Genomic DNA, 26,960 nt, shown 5'->3' on the forward strand with positions numbered 1-26,960 from the left:
AAAAAAAAAAAAAAAAAAAAAAAAAAAGAAAGATAAAGGACAACTTTTGTGGCACAGACACCAGGTCTGGTTTCAGAGATCTTGCCCAAAAATGGCCAATATGGTCATGACACATTTTTATATGAGAACTAGTATATTTGCCCATTTTATGTGGAAATCTGAGAGATGTGCCCAGCCTCAGGGCTGCTCCTCCCTCAAGGAGATAGAGCTAACAGAGTTACGTGGCATTAGTCTGTCTGGGTCTTCATAAGAAGACAACAGGAGTGACCGGGCGCGGTGGCTCAAGCCTATAATCCCAGCACTTTGGGAGGCCGAGACGGGCAGATCACGAGGTCAGGAGATTGAGACCATCCTGGCTAACCCGGTGAAACCCCGTTTCTGCTAAAAAATACAAAAAACTAGCCGGGCGAGGTGGCGGGCGCCTGTAGTCCCAGCTACTCGGGAGGCTGAGGCAGGAGAATGGCGTAAACCCGGGAGGAGGAGCTTGCAGTGAACTGAGATCCAGCCACTGCACTCCAGCCTGGGCGACAGAGCAAGACTCTGTCTCAAAAAAAAAAAAAAAAACTATCACCCAGGCAACAGGAGTGAGTGGCTTAAACAACAAATATTGATTTTCTTACAATTCTGCTGTCTGAATGTGGAAGATCAAGGTGCTGGCAGGGTCGGTTCTTGGTGCGGCTTCTTCCTGGCTTGCACAGGGCAACCTTCTAGTGGACTACGTCTCCACATGGATTCTCCTCTGCGAGCACATGAAAAGTGAGAGGTCTCTGGAGTCTCCTCCTCATCGTATAAAGACAATAGGTCTATTGCATTAAGGTCTCACACATATGACCACATTTAACCTTAATTGTATCCTTAAAATTCTAACATAGATCCATTAGATTTAAGGTTTCAGCATATGAATTTCAAAGAGAGCACAATTCAACTGACGACACAAATCAAGAGATGGTGAGAAGCATTAGAATATATTTTTTAATAAAGAAGGTAAAATGGGCCCTGCAGGAACTTGTAGGAAAGTTCCCAGTAATTGGTGAAATTTCGACCGTAAGAGGAAAATTTGTCTTCCTCCGTTCTTCCCTGACACAAGGATGTGAGGAAGCAGAACCACAGATATCAAAGAGGAGCCCTGGGGACAGCTGAGGTGCTGGTGAGGAGGGAGAGCACCGAGCAGATGGGGAAGCCCCGCCCTCCCTGCACCTGCTCCTGACCCGGCCTCCTGCTCTGTGATCCCCGCGCTCCCCCTGCTGGTCCTGAGCGGCACCTGCGCCCGCCCCCTCCGCCTCCCTGCAGGGAGGTTTGTGTCTGGGCTCACACCCACCTCCCCTCACTGTGTCTCTCGCACAGTAATACACGGCCGTGTCCGCGGCGGTCACAGAGCTCAGCTTCAGGGAGAACTGGTTCTTGGACGTGTCTTTTGAAATGGTGACTCGACTCTCGAGGGAGGGGTTGTAGCTGGTGCTCGCACTATTACCATAGATACGCCCAATCCACTCCAGCCCCTTCCCTGGGGGCTGGCGGATCCAGCTCCACCAGTAACTACTGCTGATGGAGCCACCAGAGACAGCGCAGGTGAGGGACAGGGTCTCCGAAGGCTTCACCAGTCCTGGGCCCGACTCCTGCAGCTGCACCTGGGACAGGACCCCTGTGAACAGAGAGAGCCACAGTGAGCCCTGGGATCAGAGACAGCCTCCCACACCGTCATATCTGCATCCCCGAGACACTCACATCTGGGAGCTGCCACCAGGAGGAGGAAGAACCACAGCTGCTTCATGTTCTTGCACAGGATGTCCGTGACTCTCAGAGAGCATTTCCCATGTGAGCTGGACCCTGAATTTAAGGAAATGTGTGGTGGTTTCCTGTGGGTGCGTAAGTGAGGATTTGCATGTGGGTGGTGCCTTTGTATGGAGAGGTGAAAAGGGATGAGGGAGGCCCCAGTCTTTGGGGCTCACCCTGAGAGGAGGACGCTGGCTGTGCCCTCTGAGAACTCAGTTCTCTTCCTGGGGCCTCCCCTCACCAAGCCCAGAGTCCTCTTCTTCCGGGTGGGGAGATGTGCTGAAGGAGCTGGTCTGGGAGATGAATGTGATCATGAATCAAGGACAGATTTTGGAATAGGTTCAATGCTGTTCTACCCGTGAAGATTTATATGAAACCAACCAAACATCCAGGGTATCTAAATTGTCAAATCTCCATTCAAAAATATTAGGGCAGCAGCTGAATATGTTAATCACAGTGAGTTCATACAAATCTAAATCCATACAATTTTTATTGCAATTCAGAACATCCATCATGAGTAGTGGGAAAATATCTGTCCCAGAGAGTGTGTCATTTAAGGAAAAAAAAATCTGAGAGCTGCTCTTCTGGGACCTTTTGAAATTTGGGATTCTGTCTGAGATCTCAGGAGAAGGTGGTGGCTCATGTCTCCATCGTTCTCAATGTGTGACCCTGAGAATGTGGCCTGGCCTGTAAACACTTCTCTGTGAAAATATGTAGATTGGGGATTGCAGTGACAATTTCAGTCAAAAGCTGTAATAGGTCAGCACAGGAGGATAGTCTCATCACCAAGTTTAGTGCAATTACCTTCCCTGGGAACCAGAGTGGACCTCTGTGAGCCCTCCCCTCTGAGAGCACGTGGAACTCTGGTCCTTCCCTGATGGGTCATACCTGTGAAACATGGCTGGAAAATTACACTCAAGTCCAGAGTCCTTACCTACATATTTACCAATTCAGATTCATCTGTCTCTGAAAGACTTTCTCCTCCATTGATTTGCATGGACATACCCTAGGGTGTGTGGTATTGCAACTTGGGCATTTGACATTAGTTTTGTGAATTATATAATAAATAATCTGTCTCCATGGATGTGGGTAGCAGGAGAATCACTAGAAGTTGGGAGTGTTGTATAATCAGGATAAACCTGGGCTGTCTCCTGAGGAGCTGAACAAGTGAGCTGACCTGTGGGACAACAGAGGGAGAGAGACAGACCTAACATCCAGAGCCACGTGAACTGCTTATCTCCCAGGGGATCTCTGGGCCTTTTGTTTGAACAGATCCAGAAAGACCTTCCTCACCCTCGGAATTATGAACATTGAGGGAAATTGAGATACATTTTTATTTATGGAGAATAATTCACAGGCTTGTAGACATCTATGAGGTTGCGTACAGGGATGCTACAATATGCTCACACAGAGAACAGAAAGAATTATATTTGGTAGAAAGACAACCAAAGAGCTGCTGAATTTGTAGGTGTTGTTTGCCGCAAATATGGCAGGTGGCTAGATCATGTTATAATGCTAGAGGTAAAACTTCCCAACATTGTTATAGAGACAAAATGCAAAAAAGTAAAGATTCAAGTGAAGTTTCTTTGAAAATCAATAGTAATGAACAGTCCAAAAGAAATCAACCATTATGGGAAGAGTGGTCATTAAATGAAATAGTAAATTCCGTCTGACAGCTCATTTTCACCTCTGCGAAGACTTCAGAGCATAGACTAAGAGCAGAGAGTGAACATAGGGCAAACAGGGACCAGATGTTTGAGGAGGATGGAGAGTGAGCTGGAGTCATTGTGAGCCATTCAGAAAGGTAGCAGTGTGCCAGAGTGTATTGAGTCCTCCTGAGTTAAGAGGTGCTGAATACACACCTGTATCACTGCCCTCAGTGTATTTTATTCTCCAAATTCTCTTGGATGTTCAGATTTGAACACGTGGAGTGTTGATGGAAATCAGCATGACTAGGAACTTTTCAGTGAAGATGTAGGTAACAATGTGCGTGTGATTAAATTTGGGTCGTGCAAATATTATCCAAAATGTCAAAGTCAGTGTCTCTTAATATATCTTTCTTTTTTATTTTACAGGCAAAGACTTGTTCTGTTGCCCAGGCTGGAGTGCAGTGCTGTCTACTAATTTCATAGCATAAAAATGATCAGCCCAATTTATGTAGTCCTATTATCTCCATCAAGGACTTAGGTCCATGTGGCCTGTGACATAGCTCTAGACACAGAGGGAAAAGAGGTGGTTTGTTGAGTTGATGTTGCTTCTTCAGAGGGGAGTTTAAACAATCAACTCCTCATCTCACCCAGTCTATTTTTATAACTGGGCGTGAAACTTGGGAATGCAGTCACGATTTCTTAAATAACGGGAGTTGACTGTGCCATGAAGGAAACAAGAATATGGGTAAATTTAAAGCCTGGGTACATAATCTGCTGAATCAACAAAGCCTAGAGCCAATCACATTCTGGCATCTTGTTTAGTTAGTTGTGAATTTATTTTCAGTTGGTTAGTTCAAGTTCCCCTAATTTCTGCTAAAATAGTCAGATACAATAATCTTCAGATATTGAAATGAAAAAAATAACTAATTTGAAAATGAACCCGACTTCAGGAGAGTTGAAAATTTCTTTGTGGTGAACGGTGTGAAGCACCACACCTGGTCTATACATATGTCTATGAGTATAAATTTATGTCCCTATAGCTATGTAGTTGCTGATGTCAACACATGTTACTAAAACTCTGCAAGAATCAGTGAAAAGAATTAGGAATGTTTATTTCTTGAACGTATATACTTAAGCGATACATATATACAGAATTTTAGTAATTCCTAAAATTTAATAATAAATTTATAATAAATACAAGTAATAAAATAGCACAGCCTAGAATGCTCCCGAGTTCTGCAAATACAAACCTAACTTTTTTTTCCAGCTGAGGAGAAAGGACATCCCCCCCGCACCTGCTCCTGGGACTGGTCCTGTCCGCAGTGGGTTCCGAGAGCCCCCTGGTGGCCGCGCGCGCGCCTGCAGGGAGGTTTGTGTCCGGGCTCACACTGGTCTCCCCTCACTGTGTTCCTCGCACAGTAATACACGGCCGTGTCCTCGGTTTTCAGGATGCTCATTTGCAGAGAGGTGATGCTTTTCGAATCATCTCTGGAGATAGTGACTCTGCCTTTCACAGATGCAGCGTAGTCTGTTGTCTCACCATCAGCTTTGTTTCTAATTAATCCTACCCACTCCAGCCCCTTCCCTGGAGCCTGGAGGACCCACTGCATGTAGTGGTCACTGAAGGTGAATCCAGAGGCTGCGCAGGAGAGTCTCAGGGACCCCCCAGGCTGTGCCAAGCCTCCGCCAGACTCCACCAGCTGCACCTCACACTTGACACCTGCAAACAAAGAGACACCAAGGTCAGAAACGGCCACACATATCCACTGTTTCTCTCACTCATGTCCCCTCACACTCATGATCTCTAGATCTCCATGAATTACCTTTTAAAATAGCAACAAGGAAAACCCAGCTCAGCCCAAACTCCATGGTTGGTGGTCTGTGTTTAGTGCTGATCACCAAATGGAAACTCCTGGGAATCCCAGGGCTGGAGCTCCTCTCCCAGAGCTGCAGGGTCAGGGCTGGGCTGGATTTATCAGCAGAGGGAGGACCCTATTTGCATGTCTCCTACTATATAGTAAGCTCTGGGGTGGGACGCCTGAGGAGAAGACGGGTCCAGATAAGGTGTCTGTGCCTTGCAGGAGTTTGGTGACGATGATGGTATTTGGAAAATACGCTGTCTTATTATAAAATTTTGCTGTGATAAACACTTTGAACTGATTACACTATTTTAGTTTTACTTATTTGTGTAAATTACATTTTGTTGGAATCAATGTTCCTTCATGTACAGATGTGGAAGTAAACCACACATGGAAAATTAGTCTTGCCACTTTGGGAAGCAGAGTGGAGATTTCTCAAAGAACTTAAAACAGAGATAGCATTTTACCCAGCAAATCCACTACTGGGTCAACACTAATCAGACCTACTTTTTGAAAGCACAATAGGTGCCTATAGTCAATAATAACTTAATGGTATATTTTAAAGAAATTTAAAGAATGTAATTGGATTTTTTTGTATTTCAAAGAATAAAAGATTGAGGGGATGGACACCTCTTTCTCCATCATGTGCCTGTTTCATATTGTATGAAAACATCTCATGGAACTGGTAAATATATACACCTATTATGTACCAAAAAAATTTATAAATAATTAATTTTCTAGTTGAAGGCAAATGTTCAAAGGAAATAAAATGATGAAAGTTTAAAGAGAGACACTTTCTAAGCAGTGAGTAACTACTGTGAAGCCCCTACCAATATGCACATACATGTTAGATTTTAATTTTTTTCTTTTTCTTCCATGCACAGAGAAGCACATTTTAATAAACAAATGTAAGGTTTCTTTTTAGTGGGCATGTGGTAACAGTGCAGAGCAGATAAGGTGACAGCTCCTTCTTCCCTGCTACTTTGTGTGCAGCCCCTGCTGTGTGAAGGTTGAAATAAGGCCCTGACTCAATCAGTAGAACCTCACCACTCATACAAGGTGAAATGTCCTGGAATCAGAGGCAGATTCCACTCAGACTTCTTTCCCTACTGTCACACATGTTTTGGTACTTTTTGCAGTATCTTTTATTATTATTATCATTATACTTTAAGTTCTGGGATACATGGGTATACAGGTGCCATGGTGGTTGGCTGCACCCATCAACCCATCATCCACATTAGGTATTTCTCCTAATGCCATCCCTCCCCTAGCCCCTCACCCCTCAACAAGCCCTGGTGTGTGATGTTTCCCTCCCCGTGTTCACAGGTTCTCATTGTTCAACTGCCACTTATGAGCGAGAGCATGTGGTGTTTGGTTTTCTGTTCCTGTGTTAGGTTGCTGAGAATGATAGTTTCCAGCTTCATCCATGTCCCTGGAAAGGACATGAACACATCCTTTTTTATGGCTGCATAGTATTCCATGGTGTATATGTGCCATATTTTCTCTCTTTCTTTGTTTCTTTCTTTCTTTCTTTCTTTTTTTTTTTTTTGAGACGGAGTCTCGCTCTGTCGCCCGGGCTGGAGTGCAGTGGCCAGATCTCAGCTCACTGCAAGCTCCTCCTCCCGGGTTTATGCCATTCTCCTGCCTCAGCCTCCCGAGTAGCTGGGACCACAGACACCCGCCACCTCGCCCGGCTAGTTTTTTGTATTTTTTAGTAGAGACGGGGTTTCACCGTGTTAGCCAGGATGGTCTCGATCTCCCGACCTCGTGATCCGCCCATCTCGGCCTCCCAAAGTGCTGGGATTACAGGCTTGAGCCACCGCGCCCGGCCATGTGCCATATTTTCTTAATCCAGTCTATCCTTGATGGGCATTTGGGTTGGTTCCAAGTCTTTGCTATTGTTAAGAGTACTGCAATAAACATACATGCACATGTGTCTTCACAGTAGAATGATTTAAAATCCTTTGGGTATATACCCCGTAATGGGATTGCTGGGTCAAATGGTATCAACTACTTTGCAAGAAACATAATTTTAAAAACAATAAAAAAAAGTCTCCCGGACACAGCTGTATTCCCAACACTTTGTGAGGCCAAGGCGAGTGGATCGCTTGAGCCCAGGAGTTGGAGACCAGCTTGGGCAACATAGCAAAATCCCGTCTCTACAGAAAATACAAAAAATTATCCAGGCTGAGTAGTGAGCACCTGCCTGTAGTCACAGCTGTACAGGAGGCTGAGGTGGGAGGATGGCTTGAGCCCAGCAGGTGGAGACTGTTGGGCGATGATTCAACACTGCACTCCACCCTGGGCAGCAGAGCAAGAGCAAGACCCTGACTCGAACAACAACAACGACAACAACAAAAATAGAGTCAAATGTCAACACTTTTAGTTTTCCTTTCTTTCCTAAATGCAAATTTGTACTATGAAACAATAATCCATTCTAATTGTCTTAAGAGTTTTAGTAGAACTCTCATAGAAAACAAAGATAGATATTTTAATACAGAGAAAATGTATTTTATAATACTTCAGATATCGGTTTAATAGATATTGTCACCAAATTAAAAACAAATCACTGCCTGCATTTAGTCTAAAAGAAGCCCTAGAAAAGCATCAAGGAAGAATGCTTTCTAAAGATAAATATGTGCGTTCTAAAAATATGTATGCATACATTTTACTTTGGGGAATACATATTCTCAATTTTAAGATAGGGACCCAGTAGAAATAATAATGGAGTGGACTGTTAAAAATCTCTTTCTGTTTGGGTCGGGAAGTTTAGATTAAAGGCTTATGATAAAAGTGTTTCCAAATCCTATGAGTTGTTTAGTTCAAATCATTTTCTCTTGAAGGTACTTTTGATTCATGGCAAGAATTTATATTGAAACAAAATGTATATAAAAGTCAGCATGAACTTCTCTAAGTGGTTGAGATATCTAATTTATCACAGACAAAGATTGTAGTATAAAATAAACACAAAATGTTATTATTTTAAATTTGATTTATGTTATGTAAAATAGAACGAGAAATTGTGATTATTTTTCTAACATATGAAGCTAGCAAAATTCTTAAAAATCAGGTAAGTTAGAGTGTGATTAGTCTTCCACTTATAAGTTATTTGAGTATAAAATTATGCTCAAATGCTGAATTGCGATACAAGTGTCATATTGAGTAATCACTTATGTACTTCTGTATTAATTTACTTTCTTTAAAAACTTGTATCCCATACTATAAAACAAAATTTTGTTTAAATTTATTCTAACTATATAGCATAATTTAATGGACCAATGTGGCAAACTCAATGTATTTCAGGCATAAATGAAAATATTTAATGGGCAGGTTTTATTTCTCATTTAAAATACATTATATTAATTGTCAAAACAATAAATTTGCTGAGTGATTTCATAGTTTCACATTTACTTTTCTGCTGCAGTCAAAGCCAAAAGGCTATAATTTCCTCAAACTTTGAAAAGCATCATGAATCTTTAACAACAGGAGTAATAGGGCTTGGAAAGAAATATTTATTGATGGATCCCAGGGAACTTGTGTGGGGTTTTTTTTTGAGACGGAGTCTCGCTCTGTTGCCCAGGCTGTTCAAGCAATTTTCCTGCCTCAGCCTCCTGAGTGGCTGGGATTACAGGTGCACACCACCAGACCCAGCTAATTTTTGTATTTTTAGTAGAGACGGGGTTTCACCATATTGGGCAGGCTGGTCTTGAACTCCTGACCTTGTGATCCACACTCAGCCTCCCAAAGTGCTGGGATTACAGGCGTGAGCCAACACACCCAGCCCCTGCTACTTTTAATTCATATAAAAATATAATTTTATCTCTATTTCATTTCACACAGAGAAAGCAATTCGAAATGTATTAAAAACTCAAGAAAACAAACAAAAAAAATGATGAAACGTTGCAGGTTATATGTTTATGATTAATATGAAAAAGGAAATCCTAGGAATAAAAAATCATGAGGTTTTAAATAAAAGATTGACATGTCTCACTAAGAATTCATCAGTATTTACTATGCAGAAAACAGAAAGGCTACCAACTAGAAATATATATATAAAACAGTGTTAAAGGTTTTAATAAAAAATATATATAAAGAACTCTTAAATAACCAACCAATGACATAGAAAATAAGTGGGCAAAATTTTTAAATAGTCATTTTATGGAAGAGGAAATCTGAATAGCCAACAACCTCCTGGAAACTATACTGAAAACATCAGCAATGCGGAAAATGAAAATAAAAAATCAGTAAATTACATGCTCTAGTCAAACAAATGTTTAAGTTCTGGTTAGTTCAAAGGTTGGTAAAGATTATCATAATGGAAATTTCATACACTGCTGGAAAAATGTAAATTTTATAAACCCATTAAAAGCAATTAAAAATTTTTTAAAAATCTAAACATAATGCATAGGAAGCAAACTAGTACACAAATGAATGTAAAGGTACTTGAATAATAAAGTTCAAAACAGAAATGTTTATTACAGCAATAAATGGAATCAACCCAAGTGTTTCACAACAAGGAATGAAAAAATTTTTGCTACCTATTATTTATATATATAATTCAATTTAAATAATATTCAAAGATATACAAAGCTCAATAGCATTTTGTTTAAGGTTACTTATTTATGTGTAATACATCTAAAAGCAATTGAAAAATGAGCATACAAGTTAGCAAAATTATTTCTTCGTGAGTACACAGAGAGTGAGATAGGATCAGATACACAGTTGGTTTAAAATCTTCAGTTTTTTCTGTGTGGGTGTGTGTTTGTGGGAGGGTGTATTCATCTGTATTAATTTTATTGTTGTATTTTATCCAGTATTAATCATGAAATATCTTTTGTATGTATTTAATATTTAAATAAAAACAAAACCTTCCAAATTAGAAAACTTTATTAAAAAGACATTATAGCACATAGCAACACAATATGATCATCATATCTATATTTGTACTTTTAAATGTTTATTTATTATAAGCCTTTTTAGACACACCAAACTTGGACGACTACTATTATTTCACTTGGATTTCTTGCAACATGGGTTTATGTCAAATTTGATGAACTAAATAAACAAACCACTTAAATGAAACTTTGTGGTTAATTTAGAATATTCTAGTCTTTCTGATGTCTTGCTTTTAGAAAAACTGGATCTATGCTTGCAAAGAATTAAGAATTTTAGTTTGGAATAAACACAAAAATCAACTCTAAATGGGTTAAATAGTTAAACGTGTGGCTTGCAATTGTAAAATTTCCCCCACCCAGAAAATAATACTAAGAATGATTTCCTATATTTCAAATTAAAGGCACAGACAACAAAACCAGAATTGAACAAGTGGAACTACAACACAACAAAAAGAGTCTGCAAAGCGTGGAAATAATTCCAACCTACAGAATGGGAGAATATAATTGCAAGCCAGGCATCTGAAAAAGGGCTTATATACAAAATACACACACAACTACAACTCATTAGCAAAATCATAATTGCCTGATTGTAAAGTGGTCAGTTTTACACCATAAAAATTTAAGAATATAGATGTCATTTTAGAGATTCTTCCCTCTGGGTAATGGTAAGTTTGATGGTACACTTGGTTAGGGTAGACTATGTAGTTATTCAATCCAATATTAATATGTGTGGTGTTAGCCAGTTGCAGTGGTGCATGCCTGTAATCCCAGCACTTTGGGAGGCTGAGGCGGGTGGATCATCTGAGGTCAGGAATTTGAGACCAGCCTCACCAATATGGTGATACCCCGTCTCTACTAAAAACACAAAAATTAGCCAGATGTGGTAGCGTGTGCCTGTAGTCTCAGCTACTGGGGAGGCTAATACAGAAGAATTGCTTGAACCCAGGAGGCAGATGTTGCAGTGAGCCGAGATCATGCCATTGCACTCCAGCCTGGGTGACAGAGTGAGACTCCATCTTAAATATATATCATATATATATACACACACACATACACACACACACATACACATGTGTGTGTGTGTATATATATATATATCTTGTTGTGAATTTACTTAATAGATGCTATTAAACCTGTCATCAGCTGACTCTAGGTTAAGTAGATTATCATTGATAAAATGGGTGGGCCTGATTCCATCAGAGCAGAACTGGAGAAAATGAAATTCCATGGTGATTCAGCAGCTTCATCTCTCTCTGGGACTTCCAGCCTGCACTTATTGAGGGATCACTTAGGGAAATTGGATATTCCTAGCCATGTCTAAAAAGCGTCATCCTCTACATCTCACAGAAATGTGGCATGTCCATCTGTAGCTTGTCAACTGAATAACAGGCAGAAAGAGACTCTAAAATGTAATATAATAATATATTATTAAAATATAATAATATTTATCTAGGATGTGTATTGCGATTGAAATATGTATGGATGCATTCAGGTTGGTATGGAAAGAAAAAAAATTAAGGAAAAATGAGGAGGGTTACATCAGTTGTTTTGAGACAATTATCCTGGGGTAGAAGGATCAGTAATGGGGTGACATCGGTATAAGGTTGTACAGGCAGTTTGCTGGGCAGATATTCTTGGAGAAGTAATTATTTTATGGTTGTGGTGGCCTCGGTGCAAAGTTGTGGTTGTGCAGAGTCTATTTATGATAGTTCTTGTTACCAGGAATATGGGTGTTAGAACCTCCTTCATGTCCTTTCCCAGCTTCATCGCCTTCCCCAGCTTCATAAGTGGCTCCATTTTGATTCCGATAAATTTTACAACCTCTTTCTCACACTACTTCTGAAGCAGATGAGTCTGATAGTTTGCACAGAACAGGGTTAATTCCACATCCACATCCCAATTTGATCAAATAAGTTTATCCCTTTCACTATTAACGACCAGTTGCATTCCCAGATGAGTCTACACACAACACAGTGGAGGGTCCTGAGAAAATGGGGAGAGAACGAATTTCCATCAGCCTCTCCCACGTGGCTGCAGGAGCCACAGCCTGAGCCCCACGTGAGCTCCAAGAAAATGCCTTGAGCCCTGGAATGTAGACCATGGAGACCATCTTTTCCTTTTTCAGAAAGCAGGAAAATAAAATTTAAAAGGAAGAACAAACACTACAAAGAAAGAACGAAGTCTGCGAGCAAAAGGAGCACCAGGTCAGTGCTGATGCTGATGGGCTTTAGTGTCAGGAGAAGGGTCAGACGAGAAACCTGTGAGCTTCTACATGACACTGACCCTGGCCCAGCCTTTCTATTGACTGCGATCGGAATCCCAAAGACTGTTCTAGTCCAGGGATCTCTCTGAGGTTTCTGTCCTGGGTCTGATTGGAGAAATCTCACCAGGCACCCCCGAGCTTCCTCAGGACTCTGATCCTGGTGAGGACTTTTCATCTCTGTAAGCAACAATCTGCGTTTTGTGCACATGAGAATAGGTTATCATAATAAATAGTCCTTTAAAAAATATGCAGAGATGACATTAGTAATTAGAGAATTCTGAACGTAGAGAGGTTCACTAGAGGAACTGTAAAAAGATGACGTCCCACATCCTGACAGGAAATCAGCCTCCGTCTGCACCTGCCTCTGGGTTGACTCTGATCGGTGGGTCCCGAGCGCCCCCTGCCGCTGATTTCTCCCCCGCGCCCCTGCAGGGAGGTTTGTGTCTGGGCTCAGGGAGGTTTGTGTCTGGGCTCACACTGACTTCCCCTCACTGTGTCTCTCGCACAGTAATACACAGCCGTGTCCTCGGCTCTCAGGCTGTCCATTTGAAGATATAGCGTCTTTTTGGCGTTCTCTCTGGAGATGGTGAATCTGCCCTTCACGGAGTCTGCGTACCATGTGCTACCCCCACCACTATTAATAGCTGAGACCCACTCCAGCCCCTTCCCTGGAGCCTGGCGGACCCAGTGCATGTAGTAGTCACTGAAGGTGAATCCGGAGGCTGCGCAGGAGAGTCTCAGAGACCCCCCAGGCTTTACCAAACCGCCCCCAGACTCCACCAGCTGCACCTCACCCTGGACACCTGCAAACAAAAAGACACCAAAGTCAGAAACTGCCACAAATATCCACTGTTCCTCTCACTCATGTCCCCTCACACAGAATTTCTACTTCACTCTCAATTACCTTTCAAAAGAGCAACAAGGAAAACCCAGCTCAGCACAAACTCCATGGTGTGTTCTGTGTGTTTAGTGCTGATGGCCGAATAGAAACACCTGGGAATTCTGGGGCTGGGCTCCTCTCCCAGAGCTGCAGGGTCAGGGCTGGGCTGCTTTTCATCAGCAGAGGGAGGGACCTATTTGCATGTCTCCTACTATATAGCAAGCTCTGGGGTGGGACGGCTGAGGAGAAGGCAGTGCTCAGAGCAGATGAGAGAGTCCCGGAAAACACTGGAGTCAATTCTATCTCTCAGGAAATATAACTTCAGATTATGTGATTGTGCCTTGATAATCATTTAGTATTCATCGTCTTATTTAATTTTTATATACTTGTAGAATATCCTTAATGCAAGTGTGGATGTCACATTTTTAGAGAAGATAATTACATGCAGAACAGAGCAGCTGTGCAATGTGTCCAATATCACACATCTGGACAGGGTTAGCCCTATTATCTGTGCCTGTGACGCTGAACACTGGAGGAGTCGGCTCCCCTGAGACAGCTCCAGGGTGGTGTGGGACATGCTTAGAGGGGTTTTCAGGATGTCCCACCTGTCATAACAACTTTATGGAATTTTGCCATTTCTAGTGTTTACCTGAAATACACAATCAGTGTTCACATGTGTGTATTGTCAGGAGTCCGTGATTATTCAAGTGTCAATATTTATCTCTTTCTTGCTTTGTCCCAGCCAATATAATCATTTTTGTTACTGCTTTATTAAAATCAATTAATAATGAAAACAAATTGACAGTGCAGCATTTGGGAAACGTTGATATATGTGTGCAGTCATTGAATCAGCACTTCAATCATGCTGTTAGCAATTAAATTAAACTCTATTTTTTTCTCTCACTTCTCTGTAATTTCATTCCACCATGTCGTTACTCTTACCACCCTTTTCCTCAGAAAATTCAGATCCTCTTCATGTTAATTTACAATAGTTGCCTCTTCTACAATTCATACAAATAAAATCACATGAGATTTACTGTGAATTCTTCAGCTTCCTTCACTCACCACAATTATTTTATAATATCCTCATGTTCTTATGTGAATGAAGCATGGCTTGATTTCAACGGCTCATCGTATTTTGCTACATTAATATTTCTCAAATTGTTTGACAATGCACCAAATAATGGATGCCTAATATGTTGTCTCAGTTTCTGAATTTTATTTAGAAATTAGATACTAAGCATTATAATGTAAAAATTGAGAAAATAATCATTTTCTGACCTCGTTAACAAAAACCATGAATAACTACAAAAAATAAACCCTTCAACATATCTGAGTTGATGTTACAGAGAAAAAAAAATCCCTGTATTCTGAGAAAATAGGGGCCTGCAGAGAGAACTAGGGTCCATTTATTAGAGTAACTGGGGCAGATGCTACTCACAGCATCATATTGAAGAAGGAAAAAGCTAACCTGGAAAGGTTTCATGAGTTTTGAGGACGTGTGTGCTAATGGCGTGTGAATGTGAAACTCCCGGCACTTGCAGGCTTTTCCTACAGAATTGGGGAAATCCCCAGACAACTCACCCACCTGCTGTCCTGTGGTGTGGACTGGGGAGGAAGAACAGCAGCTCCATTCAATGCTGAATCCCCGTTCACTATATGCAGGAGACATTTATTAAATCTTGTGTCCTGTAGGCACTGGTAGAATCAACTAGAACACAAGGAAACAGAGGACACCAAGGAAACTCTACCCAGAAACACCTCCCATCTCTTTCCTGAGGAATCAAATCCTGAATCTGTGGGGTAAGGACAGAGGGTCAGAAGCTGAGGATGCTGATGAAAATCCACTGTGGCTGGGAAGAGACACTCTGACACTGGGGAAGGGAAGGAACAGAAACACTTGTAAGGCCATGCTTCAGAGCCAGTCACACCACCCATAGCTAAGAAGGAGGCTTAGTCAGAAGGTTGGAGAACGTGCCCCTGTGTCCAAGCCCCTTCACCACACAAACAATCACCAAGTAAAAGTGTCAGCAGGATGCACCTGTCACAGCTGAAAGAGGCTGTCTCTGGGGAGAATGAAATGTGAAAACCCAAAGCCAAACAGGGACACAGAAGCGGGTATCACTGGAGTAACTTGAAACTCTTGTGAACAGGAGAAGCTGACTTCAACTCTGATAGCTGTGGCAACCATACACTTGAAATCCAACCCTGAGTAGATTCACAGAAACGTGGCTAATAAAGGCCCAGCAGAATGTAATATGTGATCATCTCCTGGAAGAAAAAAATAAATGTAAGAAAATAAATTACAAGCAAAATGCAAACTGAAATTATACATGCATTTCACTTTTATAAAAATGTGAAAGCAAATAAAATTATGTCATTAAAAAAGATCCTGAGACAATTTGTCAGCAGATTCATGTTTCAGGGCACATGTTAGCAAAGTTTCTCTGCGAGTAGCCATGGGATATGCACTCAAAACATAGATCTATACAAAGAAATTAAAATTGTAAAAAAAGGGAAAATCAAGAGGAAGTGCAGTTATTATCTTTGTAATTGCTATAACATATAACTATATAAAGCAATAAAATATATATTATATTTTATATGTAAGTGCCAACTGAGGATAAACAAGAACGACTGGGGAGAAGGAGGAATTCAAAGCACACAGTTAACTATCTCTGTACTTCACATCAAGGCCATCACAGTATCTGCATTAGAATCTAATTATATACAATTCTTATTGAAAACCTTATGGCAACCAATACCATATTTATAAAAAATGAATTAAATAATCTGTTAATAGAGAAATAAACATCATTATAAACTACACATTTAAACAAAATATAACAGAAAAATTAATATTACTTTTAAAATAGAATTTATTATAGTTGATTTGATAAAACAAGACCCAACTATTAGCTTTGTACAAGAAAGTTATCCTACATATTCATAAATAGAAAAGATAAAGATGGGAAAACACAGATTATGAAAACATAAACCAAGAGAAAGCTATAGTAGCTGTGTAAATTTCAGAAAAAGTAGACATCAAAAAACACTTTAAGGACTTAACAGGTATTACATAGGATAAAGTTACCAGTTTTTTTGAAAGACATCAAAAAAGACTTAACAAATGTATAATAGATGAAAAATGCACCATTCGTTGTGATTTACAGAACAAACGTGATAAAGAAGTAAAGATGTCAGTTGGACTATGCACGTAAGAGTGTCCTGGGGACTGTGAACCTTCTTTGTAGTCATGGAGGGCACCACTGAGAACTTCCTCTTGAATTTCTCCCTGCAGCTGCCCACACCAATCCTGATCCTGGGGCCTGCTGGACCAGGCTGATGCTGCAGTCAGTGAAGGTGAACCCAGAATGTTTGCAGGAGAGACTCACAGAACCCCTGGCTGTACCATTATTCCCGCTGTTTCCTTCAGAGAACTTCACACAGGACTTCTGCAAACACAGAGGGAACAGACTGAGAACAGCCCCATCTGGAGCAGCCAAAACTGAGGCTGATCCACAAGGGCCCTAATATCAAGAGTGATTAGAAGGAAAGCCCAGATCAGCACAGGTCCCATGGTGTGGACACAGAGGAAGGTGCAGGTGTGGGGTAGCTCCTCACCAGGACACTAGAGACAGGGAATGAGCTGCTCCTCATGAGCGTGGAAATGACCACATTTCCATGTCTCCTCCCTGTGGACATAAGTTTGCTACTCAGCAGTTGTCATCCCCCCTCCGCCTGTGGATTTCAGGGAGGGCAGGTCAAGGGATTCCTGGGAGTGGATGCTCAGAGTTAATCTGCAAACTACACTTTCTTGTTCCCTGATGAGGGCCCTTTTCAGGTGTCTTTATAGAGTGTATGTTTATTAACAAAATAACCCAGTAAATACATGAAAATAAACTTTTCCAGAGGAGTCATATATCTGCCTGTAGTCTCTGCATGTAGAACTATAAACCACTGCTTTTAACAAGAAGGCAAAGTCTTCAGTTAGAATTAAAAATAAAATGCAGACCTACACATTTTTAGGACTGGAGTCCATAACTGCTTGTATTCTGAGCTAATTTTGCCACACAGCAGTTCAGCATCAGACAGACATGCTTATGTGAAGGAGTCATTGTGGGGACATTCGTGGTTTTCTGAGGGAAGAGTCCACAAAGCAATGTGTGTGCTTGCCTGAGGGAGGAGTATGCGCGGGGACAGATGTGGGCACATATCTAAAAGTAATTGCCCACTTAGGGACTGTCTGAGCTAGTCTGAACTGGAGTTTGGGGAAAACTTTTCTCAGTTAAGATGAGAAATCTCTGGGTGACCTGCTTGTCAGGAAGGAAACTGACTCACATGGGAGCCTACCGAAAGAAAGGTCTCTTGTGAAGGCAAACAACTTATATGCAAATAAGGAAAGTTACCTTATTCTTTATTGCCTGCATCTCATGCCATCCCTGCCCACACTGAGTAAAGTTGCCAGAGACTTCTATACAGTCTGCATTTCATTTTGGAGTTCATGACAAGCTACATACTTTTTTAAAGTTGTCTATATTTAGGTTCACACTTGGTGTCATTAAATTCTAAGTGTTGACAAATTAAGTGTGTCATGTGTCCAACATTGCATATGATTTAAAATAAGTATCACCACCGTTAATCAGTGCTCAATTCACTTACGTGATACCCTCTTTCTAAATTCCTGGAAAATCTTCATATGCTTACTTTATCTATAAGTTGGTTTTATGAAATTTTAAATAAAATTATATAGTGTATTTGAAATAACTACACTTTGAAAGGTGACACACACAATCTCTCACCTAAATAATGTGGTAATTAGGGGATTCCATAAGTCTAAACTGTAATGAAACTGCATAGAAGCACCATGCTTTAGTAGATAAACATGCTTCCAAACAAGTACAGCTTAAATCTGATACCGCTGTGCATGTGACCTGAAATTGTGCAACTAAATAATTCAATGACATGTGATGGAGTGGAATTCTTCATATTGGAGTGGATGGTTATGAGCGGGCAAGGAAGAAAAGTTAAAAGTCTATATGTGGTATTACAGTAAGGTAAGTATATCAGTGTGTTCTCATGTTTAATGCAATATAGGTACAGAAGATTAGATATATGAATAGTTTCCATGTGCCCGTAAACGTGGGTTAATATTCAAATGGTACTGTTAGCTTAGAGTCCCTAGAATCCCTGACACCACATTTAACAGTACACACACCCAACATCATAATTTTGTACTTTAATACAGTTCTCCAAACCAGAGGCCAGAAATCCTTGGAGAAATGGCTGATTCTATGTATGGAAAATATGATACAGGAAAATGAGTTTAGAATTTCTTGTAATACTAGGAAATGGGGAAATGTTAAGAAACAAAAGGATGAGTTGTATCATAAAGATAAAGAGTGTAAAGTAAATGAGCTCACACCCTCTAAATTAAAGTCTGGTTACTTGAGCAATAAAATGAATAATGTAGCATGGATCTACACCAGAGTATGAAGTAAACATCCCTGAACCATTTCTGAAATTAATAAGTAATTAAATCAAGGAAAAATAGAAAGAAGGACACATCTCCCTTATAGAATAATCCAAATGACTTAAGTTGATAGTCCTCTCATCAAGTGAGTGAAGTTTAAATACTCATTAGTTAATTGTGGCATGAGATTAGAGCATGGAAAATATTTTCAGTGTTAGTGGATATTATTCTGAGTTTTCAGACATAATGCAAAAACATGATTCAAGAAATAATAAAACTTTACATGTTACTTTATCCAAATTTACACACGCATGCACACACACACAGACACAGAGATAAATATAAATTTTTCTGCAGTACACACTGATGAGGGAGTGAAAAGACCACCACAGACTTGGAGAACACACTTGCAAATCACATATTTGGTAAATGGCATTTTTAAAACTTGGTAAATAATTTTTATCTGCAATTTTGTATTTTAGATGCAGAGGAAGCCACAGACCTGAAGAAATGCAATCCTTGACCTCCATCTGCACCTGTCCCGGGGCTGCCCCTGTCTTATTTGGGTGCTGAGTTTCCCCTTCAGTCCAGCCTCCTCACGTCTCTGCAGGAAATTTTGTGTCTTGTCTCACACTGACTTCCCATCGCTTGGTTTCTTAAATACAGTGATACACGGCCATTCACTCTCATAGCAAGTTCTTGAAATTGTATCTGGATACAGTGAGTCTACCCTTCAGAGTGTGCATAGTATATCTGACTTCCATTATACTTTATACTTTATATCTACTACTCAATTCAGTCCCTTTCCTGGAACCTGGTGGACTCACGTCATTCAGTAGCTACTGAAGGTGAATCCAGAGGCGGCATAGGGGAGTCGCAAGAACTTCCCAGGCTATGACAGGTGGGACACATACACCATGAACTACTAAGTAGCCATAAGCAGGAATGAGATCATGTCCTTTGCAGAGACATAGATGGAGCTGGAGGCCATTACTCTCAGCAAACTAACACAGGAACAGAAAACCAAATACTACATGTTCTCACTTTTAAGTGGGAGCAAAATGAGAACACATGGACATAGAGGGAAACAACACACACTGGGGCCTCTTGGAGGCTGGAGGGTGGGAGGAGAAAGAGAGTGAGGAAAAATAACTAAAAATTACTAATAAGCACTGGGATTAATACTGGGTGTATTAGTTTGTTTTCACACAGCTCATAAAGACATACTTGAGACTGAGAAATTTATACAGAATAAAAGGTTTAATGAACTCACAGTTCAACATGGCTGGGGAGGCCGCACAATCATGGCAGAGGTCTAGGATGAGCAAGTCATTTTTTACATGGATGGCAGCAGGCAAAGAGAGAGCATGTGCTAGGAAATGTCCCCTTATAAAACCATCAGTTTTTGTGAGATTTATTTACCATGATGAGCACAATAAGGGAAAGACCTACCCCCATGGTTAAATTACCACCCACTGGATCTCTCCCACAATGTGTGAGAATTCAAGATGAGATTTTGGTGGGGACACAGCTAAACCATATCATTATGTCCCTGGCCCCTCCAAAATCTCAAGTCCTCATATTTCAGAACCAATCATGCCTTCCCAACAGTTCCCCTAAAGTTTTAACTCATTTCAGTGTTAACTTGAAAGTCCACAGTTCAAAGTCTCATCTGAAACATGACAAGTCTCTTCCTCCTATGAGCCTGTAAAATTAAAAACAAGTTAGTTACTTCCTAGATACGATGGGGGTGTAGGTGTTTGGTAAATACAGCCATTCCACATGGGAGAAATTGGCCACAACAAAGGAGCTACAGACCCCATGCAAGTCCAAAATCCAGCAGGGTAGTCAAATCTTAAAGCTTCAAAATAATCTCTTTTGATTTCATGTCCCAAATTCAGATCATGCTGATGCAAAAGGTGGGTTTCCATGGTCTTGAGCAGCTCTGGCCCTGTGGCTTTGCAGGGTACAGCCTGCCTCACAGCTGCTTTTACAGGCTGGTGATGAGTATCTATAGCTTTTCCAGGCACAGAATGCAAGCTGTTGGTGGATATATCATTCTGGGGTCTGGAGGATTGTATCCCTCTTCTCGCAGCTCTACTAGGTCATTCCCTAGTAGGGACTCTGTGACAGGGTTCAAACCCCATATTTCCCTTCTACACTACCCTAGCAGAGGTTCTCCCTGAGGGCCCCACCCATGCAGCGAACTTCTGCTTGGGCATCCAGGCATTTCCATACATCCTCTGAAATCTAAGTGGAGGTTCCCAAACTGCAATCCCTGAATTCCATGCACCCGCAGGCTGAACACCACATGGAAGCTACCAAAGCTTGGAGTTTGCACCTTCTGAAGCAACAGCTCAAGATATACCTTGGCCCCATTTAGCCATTGCTGGAGTTGCTGGGATGCAGGGCTTCAGGTCCCAGGGCTGCTAAGGCTGGGGTTGCCCTTGGCTTGGTTCCCATAAGAATTTTTTTCTGCTAGACCTTTAGGACTCTACTGGGATGGGCTGCTGTGAAGACCGCTGACATGCCCTGAAGACATTTTCCCCATTGTCTTGAAGATTAACATTTGTTTCCTGGTAACTTATGCAAATGTATGCAGTCAGGTTGAATTTCTCCACAGAAAACAGGATTTTCTTTTTTATCTCATTGTCAGAGCTGTAAATTTTTCAAGTTTTTATGGTCTGCTTTCCTTATAAAACTGAATGCCTTTAACAGCACCCAAGTCACCTCAGGAATGCTTTGCTGCTTAGAAATCTCTTCCACCAGATACCCTAAATCATCTCTTTCAAGTTTAAATTTCCACAAGTCTCTAGGGCAGCAGCAAAATGCTACCAGTCTTTTTGCTCGTACATAAGAAAAGTCATCTTTGCTCCAGTTCCCAATAATTTCCTCATCCCCAACTGAGACCATCCCAGCCTGGACTTAATTGTTCATATCCCTATCAGCATTTTGGGCAAAGCCATTCACCAAGTCTTTCCAAACTTTACCACCTTATTCTGTCTTCTTCTGAGTGCTCCAAACTATTTCAACCCCTGTCTGTGACCCAGTCTCCAAGCCGCTTCCACATTTTCAGGTATCTACAGCAGTGAGTCATCTACTGGTACCAATTACTGTATTAGTCTTTTCTCACTTTGCTAATGAAGACATATCTGAGGCAGGGTAATTTATACAGTCAAAAGGTTTATTGGACTCACAGTTCCACATGGCTGCAGAGGCCTTACATTCATGGCATAAGGGAAGTAGGACTAAGTCACATCTTATATGGATAGCAGCAGGCAAAGAGAGAGCTTGTGCAGAGAAACTCCTTGTTACAAAACCAGCACATCTCATGAGACTTATTAACTATCATGAAAACAGCATGGGAAAGGACTGCCCCCTTGATTCAATTACCTCCCATCAGGTTCCTCCCACTACACGTGGGAATTCGAGTTGAGATTTTGGTGGAGACACAGCCGAACCATTTCACTGGGTGATGAAATAATCTGTACAACAAGCCTCCATGACACATTTATCTATGTAACAAACCTGTACATTCTACACATATACCCCTGAACTTAAAATAAAAGTTAATTAATAAATAAATGTTTGTATATGCATATATATTACATACTTATATATACATATATTTATATATTATATATGTATAAAATATATATGTATAGATACAGTAATATAAAACAAGAAAATCTAAGAGGAAACAAGCTTGGCCTAATTTTCTTTTTCTATAATAATTAAAACAATTATTTTTAGAACTTTGTGTATACGACAAAGTGCTTTTTTTCAGTTCGTATGGTTGCAACAGCCCTTATGAAAGATATAAACATCCCTGGCCTGACTGCGTAAATGTCGAAGGTAGCCCTAGTTCTGGATTCCCGAGTCAGAGTCTTCCAGTTGTCCACACCCTCACAAGGCCAGAGTAGTGAGAGGAGATTTCCATTCTGGAAAGGAGTGAGTGGACGGCACAACTGGTTTGGAAACACGACATACTGCGCCTGCATTTACAGAAGCAACGCACACAGGGAACGTCCTAGCGCCATCTGGTCTCCCACACACGCTTGGGACTCATGGTGGGGGACCCCGGCCTCGGACAGTCCTAGTTGTCAGTGCCCAGCTTGGAGAGGCCTGGGCCGAAGTCATGCAGGTCCTGGATCTTCCCGTCGGGCACCTCCAGGAAGCTCTTCACCTCCACCTCCAGGTGGCGCTGTCGGGATTTGCTGTCCTCAGCCTCTGTCCTTAGGGAACGCGCTTTGTCTTCCGGGATTTGATCTTCTCTGCCGCTTCCGTCTTCTCAGAGACGCCGTCTCACTCTGACCTGAGCTGAGGGGCGAGTTCACTTTATTTTCGGAGATCTTCCACCTCTATCTCCTTTTCTCGGAGCTTGGCCTCCAGCTCCTCGATCCTCCTCCTCAGCTGCATGTTCTTCTCCTTCTCTCTGTGGATCTCACGGCCTCTGCCTCTGCTCCGCGCTGGCCGCCGACTCCTGCAGCGCCCTGGGCAGCCGGGCGTCGCTCTCCCGCCGGGTCTGCGGCTCCATCTCCCGCCTCTTCCCGTGGGCAGCGCTCTGCGTCGAGGCCGCCTTCGGCTTGTGGTTCCCAAATTGCAGGTGCCTGTCGGCTGCAGCGGCCTGAGAGGCCTTTCCATCGTCCGTCCGGTTGACACTGGATGCGGAGTAGAAGATGAGGCTCCCCGCCCGGGTTCTCGGGGATGATCACTCGAGGGCTCCATGTTCTCCTGGGTCTTGTTTTTTCCTATCTTGGCAGCTTCTTCCACCTCCCGGAATTTCTCTGCAAACTTTGTCAGCTGCTACTCAGTGGAAATCCCCAAACCAAATGCCGTGTTGGCTCTGCTGTCGGCCCACTGCCCAGACGTCTGTGACGTGTTGGTGAAGGTCATATTTGGTGCGATTGTGCTCTTTATGGTCACCTTGGCGCCGTCCACACTAACCATCCGAAAGCTGTTCCTTGTGACATCATAGAAGCAGGAAACGGTGACCACCTATTGCTCGCAGGCATCCAGTTCTTGGTGTTTGGGTCAATCTGGAAGACCTGCCCTGGGGGGTGAAGATGGGCTGTTCTCCCATCTCTGGCGCTGCTCAGGCAGCCGCTCCGACCGGGCCTCTGGTGCTCGCTCTCCGCCCGCTGTGCATCCGCTCCCTGCCAGCACATGTGGCCGCCCCTGCGCACCTGGCTCAGCTCTGGCGCCACTCCATTCCGCCAGGTGGGCCGGGCGGGGGCTCTGGAAAGAATCATTCTAAGAATTAAATTAAAAGAATAATCTGTAATAAGGAGACGTCAGAATTCCATCTCAGAAAAAAAATTGAAAATATGTAATACATACAAAGTCCTGAGAAAAAACCTTGAAGCACAGGAAGGTCTCATGTATAAGTAGTTTGTAATATGTTTATTGTTAAAATTACTACCTTTATGTTGTTTCGAAAAATTGAAGCAAAGCATAATGAAATTGTTTTGTGCTTATCTAGTACAACAGCCTGGTTAAGAAAACTGAAGAGCCCTGTAATCATGAGGAGGAGACCTAATCCGCGAGAGAGGCTCTAGTTCCTGTGTGGACACACACACATTTGCCTGCTTCTGCCTATCTAGGAGCTGCTTCCTGAAGCCTTCAGGAGGTAGGAGGGTAAATGAGTTTCTCAGGATAATCTAATCACATCCTGACTGGGAGAAAACATTAATGACCTAGGACGGAGTTAAAAAATACGTAGTTAAAACTTCATTGAAAATTGAGACATTTTGGTTGTATATATTTATAGGGAATAAAGCTATGTCATGATTTATGAATGCAAATCAGAATAATTGAATCAAGCTAGTTGACATATATATCACTTCAAATCCTTATTTCTGTGTGTGTGTGTGACAGGGACATTTGAAATTTGTTCTTGGCTATTTCAAAAAGACCAATACACTATGTTTAAGCTTACAAATAGACATCAATTTATGTAAACTATAGAGAATGATCAAAAGGAGTTATGGATTACTATAATTCATATTAAGTTAATCATTGAGCTTCATTCTTTAGGACATATTTTATATATTTTCTATTATTTTATTGTAATAAATATAAAGATTACACATGTATGCATAACTTTGTGTATTTACACATAGGTCTATAGATATAAATTAATGTCCCTGTAGCTACGTAATAGCTGATATCAACAGATGTTAACAGAATTCTAAAAGAAAGAGTGCAAATTATTAGGAAGAATTATTCCTTGAAGGTATGTATTTTTAAAAAATACACTTACATATAAATTTAAAAAATACTAAAACACAATTCTCAATAAAAAAATTCATGACAAATAACCATAGTAAAATATCACAACCTAATAAGACTCCAGAGTCCTGCAAAAACAAGCCTGCCTCTTGCACCTGAGAAAAGAAACCTCCCTGCATGTCCCTGCAGGGAGGTTTGTGTCTGGGCTCACACTGTGCTCCCCTCACTGTGTCTCTGGTACAATACAAGGCCATGTCCTCAGTTTTCAGGCTGTTCATTTGCAGATGAAGCGTGTTCTTGGCATTTGCTCTGGAAATGGTAAATTGGCCCTTCCGGAGTCTGTGAGATATGTACTACCACCCTTAGGATTAACTTGTCCAACCCACTCCAGGCCATTCCTGGAGCCTGGTGGACACAGTTCGTGTAGTAGCTACTGAAGGTGAATCGAGAGCCTGCACAGGAGAGTCTCAGGGACCCCTACCAGGCTTTGCCAAGCCTCCCCCATACTCCAGCTGCACCTCACCGGACACCTGCAAACACAGAGACACCCTGGTCAGAAACTGCCACACATATACACTGTTTCTTTCACTCATGCCCCTCACACTCAACATCTCTCATTTTCCATAAATCGCCTTTCAAAATAGCAACAAGCAAAACGCATCTCAGCATAAAATCCATGGTGAATCCTCTGTGTTCGGTGCTGATCACTGAAAACACCTGCGAATTCTGGGGCTGGGCTCCTCTCTCAGAGCTGCAGGGTCAGAGCAGGCCTGGTTTTTATCAGTAGAGGGAGAGTCCTATTTGCATGTCTCCTGCTATATAGCAAGCTCAGGGGTGGGACAACTGAGGAGAAGGCAGTGCCCAGAGCAGATGAGAGTGTCCTGGAAAACACTGGGGCTAATCCTACCTCTCTGGAAAATATAGCTTCAGATTATGTGATTGTGCCTTGATAATCATTTAGCAGACATCAGCTTATTTAATTGTTACATATTTGCAGAATATATTTAATGCAAGTGTCAATGTTACATTTTTAGAGAAGATAAATTACACACAGAACAGAGCAGTTGTGCAATGTGTCCGATAACACACACCTGGCCAGAGTTAGCCCTATTATCTCTGTCTGTGCCTCCAAACACTGGAGGAGACTGCTCCTATGAGACAACTCCAGGGCAGTGTGGGATATGTCTAGAGAGGTTTTCAGGATGTCCCACCTGTCATAACAACTTTATGTAATTTTGCTTTTTCTAGTGTTTTCCTGAAATATGCAATCAGTGTTCACATGTGTGTATTTTCAGGAGTCTGTGATAATTCAAGTATCAATATTCATCTCTTTTCTTGTTATTTCTCAGCAAATATATTCATTTTTGTTGCTGCTTTATTCAAAACATCCATCAATAATGAAATCAAATTGACAGTGCAGCATTTGGAAAATGTGGATATATGTGTGCAGTCATTGAATCCGCACTTCAATCATGTTGTTAGCAATTGAATTAGCCCTCTTATTTTTTCTTTCACTTCTCTGTAATTTTATTTCACCACCTTGTTATTCTCACCACCCTATTCTCAGAAAAATTTAGATCTCCATGTTAATTTTATACAAATTATGTAACATGAAATTTCCTGTGAATTCTTTAGCTTCCTTCACTCAGCACAATTATTTGATAATGCCCCCATGTTCTTATGAGAAGGAGGCATGCCTTGATTTCAATGGTTCATTGTATTTCAGACATGAATATTTCTCAAATTGTTTAACAATGCACCAAGTAATGGGTATTTGATTTGTTGTCTTAGCTTCTGAATTTTGTTTGGAAGGCAGATACTAAGCATGGGAATGGAAAAAATGAGAAAACGATGATCTTATTCTGACCTCATTAACCAAAAACTTGAACGACTACAAAAAATAAACCCTTCAACATATCTGAGTTGATGTCACAGAG

The 26,960-nt window shown here is 41.5% G+C and overlaps 2 pseudogenes and 2 gene segments (V, D, J or C); all 4 read right to left on the minus strand.

The window, feature by feature from the left end:
- Positions 1 to 938: 938 nt before the first annotated feature.
- LOC113220885 lies at positions 939 to 2,060 on the minus strand (annotated as a pseudogene). Its single transcript, XR_004228707.1, has 3 exons — positions 1,950 to 2,060; positions 1,726 to 1,827; positions 939 to 1,642 (listed from the first exon to the last, which is right to left on the minus strand). The product of XR_004228707.1 is annotated as an uncharacterized LOC113220885 (transcript).
- Positions 2,061 to 3,948: 1,888 nt separating this feature from the next.
- On the minus strand, positions 3,949 to 5,341 carry LOC111534006. The segment is given in 3 exon segments: positions 3,949 to 3,984; positions 4,718 to 5,142; positions 5,246 to 5,341. Coding segments are annotated over 3 exon segments (507 nt in total).
- Positions 5,342 to 12,889: 7,548 nt separating this feature from the next.
- Positions 12,890 to 13,489, minus strand: LOC111534007. The segment is given in 2 exon segments: positions 12,890 to 13,242; positions 13,344 to 13,489. Coding segments are annotated over 2 exon segments (399 nt in total).
- A 9,268-nt stretch (positions 13,490 to 22,757) lies between these two features.
- Positions 22,758 to 23,875, minus strand: LOC111528277 (annotated as a pseudogene).
- Between the last annotated feature and the right edge of the window lie 3,085 nt (positions 23,876 to 26,960).

Source organism: Piliocolobus tephrosceles, unplaced genomic scaffold, assembly GCF_002776525.5.
Source record: "Piliocolobus tephrosceles isolate RC106 unplaced genomic scaffold, ASM277652v3 unscaffolded_15756, whole genome shotgun sequence".
NCBI lineage: Eukaryota > Metazoa > Chordata > Mammalia > Primates > Cercopithecidae > Piliocolobus > Piliocolobus tephrosceles.